The sequence below is a fragment of the Pygocentrus nattereri genome, chromosome 23, assembly GCF_015220715.1.
Source record: "Pygocentrus nattereri isolate fPygNat1 chromosome 23, fPygNat1.pri, whole genome shotgun sequence".
NCBI classification, from domain to species: domain Eukaryota; kingdom Metazoa; phylum Chordata; class Actinopteri; order Characiformes; family Serrasalmidae; genus Pygocentrus; species Pygocentrus nattereri.
Genome location: NC_051233.1, coordinates 31,378,010 through 31,390,662, shown reverse-complemented (window position 1 = coordinate 31,390,662; position 12,653 = coordinate 31,378,010). Strand labels below are relative to the sequence as shown.

Sequence of the window (12,653 nt, the reverse complement as noted above, 5' to 3'; positions counted from 1 at the left end):
GTGAAGAGTATAGAGAGAGAGAGATGTGAAGAGTATAGAGAGAGAGAGAGAGAGAGAGAGAGATGTGAAGAGTATAGAGAGAGATTTGAAGAGTATAGAGAGAGATGTGAAGAGTATAGAGAGAGAGAGAGATGTGAAGAGTATAGAGAGAGAGAGAGAGATGTGAAGAGTAGAGAGAGAGAGAGATGTGAAGAGTATAGAGAGAGAGAGAGAGATGTGAAGAGTATAGAGAGAGAGAGAGATGTGAAGAGTATAGAGAGAGAGAGAGATGTGAAGAGTAGAGAGAGAGAGAGATGTGAAGAGTATAGAGAGAGAGAGAGATGTGAAGAGTATAGAGAGAGAGAGAGATGTGAAGAGTATAGAGAGAGAGAGAGATGTGAAGAGTATAGAGAGAGATGTGAAGAGTATAGAGAGAGAGAGATGTGAAGAGTATAGAGAGAGAGAGAGATGTGAAGAGTATAGAGAGAGAGAGAGATGTGAAGAGTATAGTGAGAGATGTGAAGAGTATAGAGAGAGAGAGATGTGAAGAGTATAGAGAGAGATGTGAAGAGTATAGAGAGAGAGAGAGATGTGAAGAGTATAGAGTGAGAGAGAGAGATGTGAAGAGTATAGAGAGAGAGATGTGAAGAGTATAGAGAGAGAGAGAGATGTGAAGAGTATAGAGAGAGAGAGAGATGTGAAGAGTATAGAGAGAGATGTGAAGAGTATAGAGAGAGAGAGAGATGTGAAGAGTATAGAGAGAGAGAGAGATGTGAAGAGTATAGAGAGAGATGTGAAGAGTATAGAGAGAGAGAGAGATGTGAAGAGTATAGAGAGAGATGTGAAGAGTATAGAGAGAGATGTGAAGAGTATAGAGAGAGAGAGAGATGTGAAGAGTATAGAGAGAGAGAGAGATGTGAAGAGTATAGAGAGAGATGTGAAGAGTATAGAGAGAGAGAGAGATGTGAAGAGTATAGAGAGAGATGTGAAGAATATAGAGAGAGAGAGAGATGTGAAGAGTATAGAGAGAGATGTGAAGAGTATAGAGAGAGAGAGAGATGTGAAGAGTATAGAGAGAGAGAGAGATGTGAAGAGTATAGAGAGAGAGAGAGATGTGAAGAGTATATAGAGAGAGAGAGATGTGAAGAGTATAGAGAGAGATGTAAAGAGTATAGAGAGAGAGAGAGATGTGAAGAGTATAGAGAGAGATGTGAAGAGTATAGAGAGAGATGTGAAGAGTATAGAGAGAGAGAGAGATGTGAAGAGTATAGAGAGAGAGAGAGATGTGAAGAGTATAGAGAGAGAGAGAGATGTGAAGAGTATAGAGAGAGAGAGAGAGATGTGAAGAGTATAGAGAGAGAGAGAGATGTGAAGAGTATAGTGAGAGAGAGAGATGTGAAGAGTATAGAGAGAGAGAGAGAGATGTGAAGAGTATAGAGAGAGAGAGAGAGATGTGAAGAGTATAGAGAGAGAGAGATGTGAAGAGTATAGAGAGAGAGAGAGATGTGAAGAGTATAGAGAGAGAGAGAGATGTGAAGAGTATATAGAGAGAGAGAGATGTGAAGAGTATAGAGAGAGATGTAAAGAGTATAGAGAGAGAGAGAGATGTGAAGAGTATAGAGAGAGATGTGAAGAGTATAGAGAGAGATGTGAAGAGTATAGAGAGAGAGAGAGATGTGAAGAGTATAGAGAGAGAGAGAGATGTGAAGAGTATAGAGAGAGAGAGAGATGTGAAGAGTATAGAGAGAGAGAGAGAGATGTGAAGAGTATAGAGAGAGAGATGTGAAGAGTATAGTGAGAGAGAGAGATGTGAAGAGTATAGAGAGAGAGAGAGAGATGTGAAGAGTATAGAGAGAGAGAGAGAGATGTGAAGAGTATAGAGAGAGAGAGATGTGAAGAGTATAGTGAGAGAGAGAGATGTGAAGAGTATAGAGTGAGAGAGAGATGTGAAGAGTATAGAGAGAGAGAGAGATGTGAAGAGTATAGAGAGAGAGAGAGATGTGAAGAGTATAGAGTGAGAGAGAGATGTGAAGAGTATAGAGAGAGAGAGAGATGTGAAGAGTATAGAGAGAGAGAGAGATGTGAAGAGTATAGAGTGAGGGAGAGAGATGTGAAGAGTATAGAGAGAGAGAGAGAGATGTGAAGAATATAGAGAGAGAGAGAGAGATGTGAAGAGTATAGAGTGAGGGAGAGAGATGTGAAGAGTATAGAGTGAGGGAGAGAGATGTGAAGAGTATAGAGAGAGAGAGAGATGTGAAGAGTATAGAGAGAGAGAGATGTGAAGAATATAGAGAGAGAGAGAGAGATGTGAAGAGTATAGAGTGAGGGAGAGAGATGTGAAGAGTATAGAGAGAGAGAGAGATGTGAAGAGTATAGAGAGAGAGAGAGATGTGAAGAGTATAGAGAGAGAGAGAGAGATGTGAAGAGTATAGAGTGAGGGAGAGATGTGAAGAGTATAGAGAGAGAGAGAGATGTGAAGAGTATAGAGAGAGAGAGAGATGTGAAGAGTATAGAGTGAGAGAGAGATGTGAAGAGTATAGAGTGAGAGAGAGATGTGAAGAGTATAGAGTGAGAGAGAGAGATGTGAAGAGTAGAGAGTGAGAGAGAGAGATGTGAAGAGTATAGAGAGAGAGAGAGAGATGTGAAGAGTATAGAGTGAGTGAGAGAGATGTGAAGAGTATAGAGTGAGAGAGAGATGTGAAGAGTAGAGAGTGAGAGAGAGAGATGTGAAGAGTATAGAGAGAGAGAGAGAGATGTGAAGAGTATAGAGTGAGGGAGAGAGATGTGAAGAGTATAGAGTGAGGGAGAGATGTGAAGAGTATAGTGAGAGAGAGAGATGTGAAGAGTATAGAGTGAGAGAGAGATGTGAAGAGTATAGAGTGAGAGAGAGATGTGAAGAGTATAGAGAGAGAGAGAGATGTGAAGAGTATAGAGAGAGAGAGAGATGTGAAGAGTATAGAGAGAGAGAGAGATGTGAAGAGTATAGAGTGAGAGAGAGATGTGAAGAGTATAGAGTGAGAGAGAGATGTGAAGAGTATAGAGTGAGAGAGAGATGTGAAGAGTATAGAGAGAGAGAGAGATGTGAAGAGTATAGAGAGAGAGAGAGATGTGAAGAGTATAGAGTGAGGGAGAGAGATGTGAAGAGTATAGAGTGAGGGAGAGATGTGAAGAGTATAGTGAGAGAGAGAGATGTGAAGAGTATAGAGTGAGAGAGAGATGTGAAGAGTATAGAGTGAGAGAGAGATGTGAAGAGTATAGAGTGAGAGAGAGATGTGAAGAGTATAGAGAGAGAGAGAGATGTGAAGAGTATAGAGTGAGGGAGAGAGATGTGAAGAGTATAGAGAGAGAGAGAGAGAGATGTGAAGAGTATAGAGTGAGGGAGAGAGAGATGAAGATTATAGAGTGAGGGAGGAAGATGAGAGGAGTGACAGTGAGTCCAGACGGACGGACAGAGATGCTGAACTTTGTCTCTTCCTGAATAATAAAAGCCGATAAGCTGCTGGACGAGTTTGTCCTCATGGAGCGAAGCTGTAAGGAGATCCTGCGTCTCTATCAGAACGGCTGTATATGGACTACACAGCTGAACAAGATGAACAAGGAACACATATAAATGCATTCAACTTAGTTCATTAACGGTTAGTAATTAGGCCATAAACAGCTTAAAACCATTAATTAGCAAAAGGGCAACAGTGACGGTCATTTGCCAGAAACTGGACCCACACTAAGATTTTGTTGATCTTGCCTGGTTTTCTCCATCAGTCAGCAGAGAACCTGTCAGCCTCATCACATATGCATATTCATTAGATATTAATAGGTAGCTTTTGGCCCCTTTATTAATGTTTTACAACCTTTCATTAATAATTTTGAGTTGTTTATGACCTACTTAGAAATATTTTAAAGTAAAGTGACTTTAATTGACCTCCACAAAATTATCGATAAGCATCAACATAATGAGGCAGTCAGTTTATAAATCCTGTCCATTCTCTGCAAAATATGCGTACAGTGTATCAAATACATGGGGTCCTGGGGGTCCGGGATGTCCTTTCATCATGCAAAGGGTTCTTTGAGTGTTCAGAGTTGTATAGAGAACCGTGCTTTTTACTCTAGAACACTTGAAGAAGCTTCTTTTTTTGAAAAGCGTTCTCTAAAGCACCAAAATGGGATCTTCAATTGTTGCATGCTCGACATTGTAACGATAGCAGAACCCTTTTTGTTGCTGTTTAGAACCAAATACAACACATTATGCATCAAGAACACTTTCACGATGGAAAGAACCGTTTAATCATCCAAATGGTTCTTTGAGTGTTCATGAATCTATACAGACCCATTTTCTTTGTGAAAGAACACTTGAAGAACTGTCTTTTTTAAAAGTGTACCTCACAGTCAGCTTCTGTCTTGGATGTTCTTAACTAGAGCTGCAGTGCTGCTCTGCCTCAGGGCGGCGCTGTAGCAGACAGGTTCACCCAGTTGGTCCTTCATAGCCTAGAAACTGCAACTCTGCCCGGATTCCTCTGATAAAACTTTCCAAATGTGCTGCAGCAGATCTATAAACCTGAAAACTCCCGAGAGACTGAAGAGGAGACGAGGAAAATCTTGGTTAATGTGAAGTTGAGAAAAGGGACTTACCTTAGGGAACAATCATCAAACCGAAAGTTCTGCCACCGTTGAAGCATCAGCACCGCTATGTAGAGTGAGTTAGTAATTAGCCAATGCTGGACACGGGACCCCTGAATACCAGGGAGGATTTAACTCTTTTAATTTTGTTTTCAGTCATTCCAATAAACGTTTCCAATATCCTGTAAACGGGATCAGTGTTTACTTCTGTTGGATGTTCAGGACAATCTTGAGCAAATGGATAATTGGTTAACAAATCCACTCTTCTTTCATCAGGACCTGATCCGCCGTGACAGTCTGTACTACAAAGGGCGGATCGACATGGACCGCTACGAGGTCGTGGACGCGATCGACGGCCGAGACGACGATTTCAACGTCAGCGTGAAAAACGCTTTTAAACTGAGGAACAAGGACTCGGACGAGATCCACATATTTATCGCCAAGAAGCTGGAGGAGAAGATCCGCTGGCTGCGAGCGTTCCACGAAGAGCGCAAGATGGTGCAGGAGGACGAAAAGATCGGTGAGGAACTGGAAATCATTCATATTCGTTCTTTTTGGTTCTTAGTTTGGTTCTTGGTTTTATTACTTTTACATCTACAGCATTTGGGCAACGTTCACGTTATCAGCCTGAAGTGGCACAAGAGTCTGATTTTTTTGTCTTAGGCCGCATTCAGATGGCAGCACGTACTCCACAAACAAAGGGCAGTGTTGACCCTCGAATGCATGATGTTGCCTCAGGGCAACAAACATTTTCCTCACTTTACAATAACATACATACTTTAGGGCACTGACAGGGTTAACCATAAAGGGCAGAGTTTGAGCAAGTCAGCAAAAAAAGCATGTATTCAGTCATACCATCTCTTAGTGGGCACTTTCAAACGTCTTTTTACCGTTTGCTCTCCTTTTTTCAGTTATTTGTAAATTTGCAGAAATATGTTGCCTAGAAGCAACAATGTGCGACAGTGGAATGGATTTAGCCAGTCACAAGCCAGGACTCACCATTTCAGGGAACACCATAAACATCTTTATCATTTCGTCCCTCTTTCTGCACAATGTTGCCTCAAGGCAACAAACCCCAAAAGGAGCCCCTGCACACATTATCTGAAAAATGATTTGAATTCAACAGTCAGCCCAGATATATATTTTTAAATTGCTCTCAAAGCGTGCAGTAGAGGGTTAATACAGGGAGATTCACTTGAAAAAGGCCCCAAATATTCGGTATTAACTCTCTCTATGACGACGCAATCTGAATGAAACAATGCAATGAGCTCCTCAGGATATGGAGCTTCAAACAAGCTGGGATGCCCCTGCATCAGAGCGTTGAATTAGATGCTGGACTCAAGGCCGTGCGTTGTGATTTTATCATGGGCAAGAGGGTTTAACTCCGCTTCACGTCGTGCCTAACAACACCCTACCCTGTGATAAAATCATGCACAGCTTCTCATGGCGTACTGCTCTATTCAAAGCTTTTTCCAGGTAGAGAGGCAAGGCAGAACTTATAGCTTTTGTCCTCTAAAACTTTTCAAAAGTGATGCTAGAGACGTTGCGCTGTGTTCAGTCAGGGAGCATACTGAACAGTCGCCACTCACAGTTGTTTACACTGTACTGTGGGAACTTTCCAGAAACAAAAGTTTGATAAAGTTTGTGTAGCATTGCATGTGCTACCTCAGGCTCAAGGAGGACGCTGGAGGCAGGGTTCAGGTTTGCAGCAGCAATATTTTTTTCATGTATCAAATAAAACAAACAGAACCAATCAAAACAAAATCTACATGAGCCACATTTCAGTAGTTTTCACCTAACTAGACTTTTCAGTCTTTTTAAAGTGAGCTTTTCAGCTCCGTCCTCAGTCTTTTCCGTTGTTGCTGCTGCTCGTCCCCCTCTCTCTCGCTCTGTTCCCTCTCGGCTCTTTTTAAAAGGCGCTGAGCTGAGAGGGAACGAAAGCTCGCTGCTCCGCCTCCTTGTCACCGCCCCCAGCTTGCAGCTCGGCCGCCCGGGTCGAATGTGAGGTGTAGTGAAGCAGCCTTGCTACGGAACAGGGGGCGGGGCACAGGCTCGGGACTCGCTCCTTGCCCTAGTGCATCTCGTGGCCAGCAACTCGTCCTCCTCGTATCATTTGAATCACTTTCATGGCCAAATGTGAACCATCATCTTAAGCCTTAAGCCACTGGACTGGCTTAAGGCCAGTCTGGGCATCGCACATCAGACTGGTTTCTGCTGATTTTTTTGGTCTGAAATGTGATCAGGAGGCCAAAAATCTGAGTTTGCGCCCCTCAAACACGACTCGACTATCTGTCCAACTGTCAACTCCAACTGACACAAAAATCTGAAGACGAGAGCCGACCAGCTCAGGGTGAGAATCAGGACTAAAATCAGGGTAAAAGTCATATAGTGTAACCCCGGCTTTAGAAAGATCGGATTGGAGCAAAAAATCTGAATTGAGCGATGAGGCTTGTAATGTGAACGGAGCCTTGGATTAATAGATTAGTGTTGCTCCTGTTCATCTGGAGTATTTTAGACTGCTTTGTTTAAAAGTATTTATTTTGCTGCTTGTTACAACATTAATTTTGCACACATTAGGTATTTGTACAGTGTATGAGGACAATAATCAGAATTCATTCCAACAGTTATGCAGTAGTAGCTGATCATTAATGGGCATTGATGCATTTTGTACGTCAGTTTACTTGCAGTTACTCTTTTCTGCCACTGGGGACATGCCATATACATGTCTGCATACACATTCGGGAGCAGTTCTAAATATACGTACATTTTCACGTGCAAGGAAAAAAATGGTAAATGATGTTCTGTGTGTACACACGGCTGATTACATGAGACCCCTGGTGCCTGTTCTAACATATACACTATATTCCCAAAAGTATTCACTCACCCATCCAAATCACTGAATTCAGGTGTTCCAGTCACTTCCGTGGCCACAGGTGTATAAAGCCGAGCCCCTAGGCCTGCAGACTGCTTCTACAGACATTAGTGAAAGAATGGGTCGCTCTCAGGAGCTCAGTGAATTCCAGCGTGGTACCGTGACCGGACGCCACCTGTGCAGCAAGTCCAGTCGTGAAATTTCCTCACTACTAAATATTCCACAGTCAGCTGTCAGTGGGATTATAACAAAGTGGAAGTGATTGGGAACGACAGCAGCTCAGCCACGAAGTGGTCGGCCACGTAAAATGACAGAGCGGGGTCAGCGGATGCTGAGGGGCATAGTGCGCAGACGTCACCAACTTTCTGCAGAGTCAATCACTACAGACCTCCAAACTTCATGTGGCCTTCAGATCAGCTCAAGAACAGCGTAGAGAGCTTCATGGAGTGGGTTTCCATGGCCGAGCAGCTGCATCCAAGCCTTACATCACCAAGCACAATGCAAAGCCTGGAATGCAGTGGTGTAAAGCGCCGTCACTGGACTCTAGACACTCTCACGCTTCTCCATCTGGCAATCTGATGGACGAGTCTGGGTTTGGCGGTTGCCAGGAGACGGTACTTGTCTGACTGCATTGTGCTGAGTGTAAAGTTTGGTGGAGGGGGGATCATGGTGTGGGGTTGTTTTTCAGGAGTTGGGCTCTGCCCAATTCCCATCAACACACTCCTAACCCTTGTGGAAAGCCTTCCCAGAAGAGTTGAAGCTGTTATAGCTGCAAAGGGTGGGCCAACATCATATTAAACCCTATGGATTAGGAGTGGGATGTTGCTTAAGTTCGTATGCGTGTGAAGCCGGACAAGCGAATACTTTTGGCAATACAGTGTATCTATATGCAAAATGATCACCACTACAAAAAGACAGTAACTGAGAAAATCTTAGCTTTTTTTCAGGAACTGAATTTAGGAAAATTTGTATAAACTTCACTGTAACAGTTTCCTTTGGAAAGCTTCAGTCTGAAACGTATGCGCTGGTTAGACTGGATCAGATTGAGTTCAGTAGAGAACCAGGAAAGTGCTGAATGCGTTACGTGGTAATGCTGGTTTTTATGTTGATTCAGGGTTTGAAATCTCAGAGTATCAGAAGAGGCAGGCGGCCCTGACGGTCAGGAGAGTCACCAAACAGAAAGGTAACATCTCACTGACCTTACGGTTTGTTTGAGTCTGCATTTGCCTTCATACTGACAACTCAAGATTCGGATCACTGTTTACAGTAACATAAAGCTTTATTGTTCAGGATAAATGTGTGAAATGATTGTAATGTGATTCTGGTGCTGGTCAGCTTCAGTTTTCAACTAGTTATTAAAAACTGTAAAAATAAAGAAATGATTCTAAAATGATAAACACTGTAGAACATACAGAATTAAGTAGAACATCTAGAAAAAAGTTTCAATAAAATTAACTTCCAGAATGAAGTTCTATAATATACTTAACATCTTTAATGAAGTTCTAAAAACGCCCATAATGATGTTCTAATAAAATTAATATCCAGAATTAAGTTCTGATAGAATTAACATCCAGAATGAAATTCTAATAAAATTAATATCCAGAATGAAGTTCTAATAAAATGAATATCCGGAATAAAGTTCTAATAAAATTAACATCTAGAATGAAGTTCTGATAAAATTAACATCCAGAATTAAGTTCTAATAAAATTAACTTCCAGAATGAAGTTCTACTTAACATCTATAATGATGTTCTAAAAAACTTCCAGAATGACGTTCTAATAAAATTAATATCCAGAATGATGTTCTAATAAAATTAATATCCAGAATGAAGTTCTAATAAAATGAATATCCGGAATGAAGTTCTAATAAAATTAACATCTAGAATGAAGTTCTGATAAAATTAACATCCAGAATTAAGTTCTACTTAACATCTATAATGAAGTTCTAAAAAACTTCCAGAATGACGTTCTAATAAAATTAATATCCAGAATGATGTTCTAATAACATGAGTATCCAGAATGAAGTTCTGATATAATTAACATCCAGAATGAAGTTCTAATTAGTATCCAGAATGTTCTAATAAAATTAATATTCAGAAGCATGTTCTAAAAACACCCAGAATGAGGTTCTAATAAATTGAACATCCAGAATGAAGTTCCACAAAGCTTCCAGAAGGAAGTTCTAATAAAAGGAATATCCAGAATGAAGTTCTGATAGAATTAACATCCAGAATGAAGTTCTAATATATCCAGAATGAAGTTCTGATGGAATTTGTATCCAGAATGATGTTCAAATAAAATTAATATCCAGAATAAAGTTCTAATAAAATCAACATCGAGACTGAAGTTCTAATAAAATTAACATCCAGAAAGAAGCTCTAATAAAATACATATCTAGAATGAAGTTCTAATAAAAGTAGTATCTAGAATCAAAGGCTAATTAAATTAATATTCTGGATAACAGTTTGATAAAGTTAAAATCCAGAGTTATGTTTCAATAAAATTAATCTCCAGAATAAAGTTCTAGTAAAAGTAAAATCCAGAAAGAAGCTCTAATAAAATTAATATCTAGAATGAAGTTCTAATAAAATTAACATAGAGACCAAAGTTCTAATAAAACTGACATCCAGAAAGAAGCTCTAATAAAATAAATATCTAGAATGAAGTTCTAATAAAAGTAGTATCTAGAATCAAAGGCTAATCAAATTAATTTTCTGCATAACAGTTAATAAAGTTAAAATCAGAGTTGTTTTAATAAAATTAATCTCCAGAATAAAGTTGTATAAAAACTGCTATCCAGAATGAAGTTCTAATAAAATTAACATCCAGGCCGAAGTTCTAATAAAATAAATATCTAGAATGAAGTTCTAATAAAAGTAGCACCTAAAATCAAAGGCTAATAAAATGAATATTTTGGATAACAGTTTGATAAAGTCAACATCCAGAATTATGTTCTTATAAAATTAATCTCCAGATTGAAGTTCTAAAAAATCATCCAAATTTAAGTTCTAGAATGATGAATATCCAGAATACCACTTGAAAAATTACCAAGGACTTGACAATTTACTGTAAATAATTAAAATGTTATTTATCAATTAATAACAACTTGTATAATAAATAAATAAAATAATTTCTCAAGTGTAGTTTAATAATAACATTGTTTTTGGACTGCAATACATTTTACCCATTTGCCTATTCACTTGTGTGTGTGTGTGTGTGTGTGTGTGTGTGTGTGTGTGTGTGTGTGTGTGTGTGTGTGTTTGTTTTGCAGGCGTTGGCCGGTCAGCCCCCCCTGCCTACCCCCCTCCTCTGGACCCCATGAACCCGGGTCAGTTCCTGCTGCCGGACGGTTACGGCCAGGCGGACGGATACGAGTACGGACCCAAACGCAGCACATCTCCCTTCTGGCAGAACATCAGCCGGTTAGCCCCCTTTAAGAAATAACGCTAACAGCAGCGCTGAGCTGAGAGAGGAAAGACGGACTGCTGTATTTTTCTGGAACAAAAACAAACAAACGAGCAAACAAACAAACACACACATGAAAAACAAAAGAAGAGGAAGCAGAAGAAGAAACACTATCCTACATGCGGTGGAGAAGAAAGCGTGATGTCCAGAGGAGAGAGACTCACTGTGGGAGAGGAGAAGATATGGGCTGGTTCTGTCCTGAGCCTTTGGCGCCCCCTCCTGGGCTGGCTACACATTACACAGTTCACTATGGAGACACACGTACAGACAAACACACTCACACACACACACACACACACACACAGTAGGGCTGGCCTTCACAACATTTAGAGGCTTCAAACATTCATCGATACTACCCTTAAAAACAGTAATAGTTCCTAATATTTCATAATTAACCATTATTTTAAAAACGTTTATGCCTTTTTAAATCAGAACATCCCAGTTCTTCATGTAACGAGCGGTTTTACACATTTATTCTTCCTTTTTTACAACGGACGCCCCAATAATACAGAAAAACAAGTGCGCGTCCAAGCGTAAAGTCCAGTAAGGAGACGGATGAGTCTGACTGGACTTCTTACCCAGACGGCAACGTTGATGCTGAAGATGCGAATCTCTTTTAAATGTCTGTGTCCATGTTGACGGCCAGTTAAGCTGAATGGAAAGCTCATATTCCATTGCTGACATGCACCTTTAAAAAAGATGGTTCTATTTAGAACCACGTTTTCAAATTTAGTCTAAAACACTGAAATAAATCCTGAATAAATTCTTCCTCTCAGGATTGAACTGAATTTTATTGGTTCTACACACCTGTAAAGATGGTTCATCAATAATAAAAAAAACGTTTCTATGTAGAATTATCGCCCAAAGAACCCTTTGCATGATTAATGGGTTCTTTGAAAGGTAAAACGGTTATTCAGATCGATGGACAATGTGTTCTGTATGGTTCCGTATACAACTTTTTTGAAAATGGTTCTATATACTACCACAACGTTTTATGCAGGTGTTACGATGTCAAGCCTGTAACTATAGAAGAACTCTACTCAAAAAGATTCTATCTAGAACCACTTACAAATTTCCATCAGTCTAAAGTGCCATTTTATCGTACAGAGGGTTCTGTATTTTACCTGAAATTATCAACAAATATCATCTAGAAGATGAAGAATATCTAAATCCTTCATTTTGTCAAGTGTGTATTTGGTTTCGGTGTCGCTACAAAAGTGTTTTGCTGCGTCTCGCCGCTCGCTTATTTCCGGGACCGCCATCTGTTTTTGGTCAGACTGAGGAAAAGGAAAGAAATCAGAGTAAGAGCTCACACTGAAAAATCTGAATACTGAGCTACAGTCCACTGAGAAATCTGATTACTGAGCTACAGTCCACTGAGAAATCTGATTACTGAGCTACAGTCCACTGAGAAATCTGATTACTGACCTACAGTCCACTGAGAAATCTGATTACTGACCTACAGTCCACTGAGAAATCTGATTACTGAGCTACAATCCAGAGAAATCTGATTACTGAGCTACAGTCCACTGAGAAATCTGATTACTGAGCTACAGTCCACTGAGAAATCTGATTACTGAGCTACAATCCACTGAGAAATCTGATTACTGAGCTACAATCCACTGAGAAATCTGATTACTGAGTTACAGTCCACTGAGAAATCTGATTACTGAGCTACAGTCCACTGAGAAATCTGATTACTGAGCTACAGTCCACTGAGAAA

The 12,653-nt window shown here is 40.2% G+C and overlaps 1 protein-coding gene across 4 annotated transcripts in view; it reads left to right on the top strand.

Annotated features, from left to right (window-relative positions):
• arhgef9a (Cdc42 guanine nucleotide exchange factor (GEF) 9a) overlaps positions 1 to 12,336 on the top strand; it is a 76,984-nt gene extending 64,648 nt beyond the window's left edge. For all 4 annotated transcript variants that reach the window (XM_037533714.1, XM_037533713.1, XM_037533712.1 and 1 more), the window contains 3 exons: positions 4,870 to 5,113; positions 8,580 to 8,648; positions 10,737 to 12,336. In XM_037533714.1, the coding sequence (XP_037389611.1) occupies positions 4,870 to 5,113; positions 8,580 to 8,648; positions 10,737 to 10,909 (486 nt within the window). In that variant the 3' untranslated portion in view covers positions 10,910 to 12,336. The remainder of the gene's footprint in view (positions 1 to 4,869; positions 5,114 to 8,579; positions 8,649 to 10,736) is intronic.
• The last annotated feature ends 317 nt before the right edge of the window (positions 12,337 to 12,653 follow it).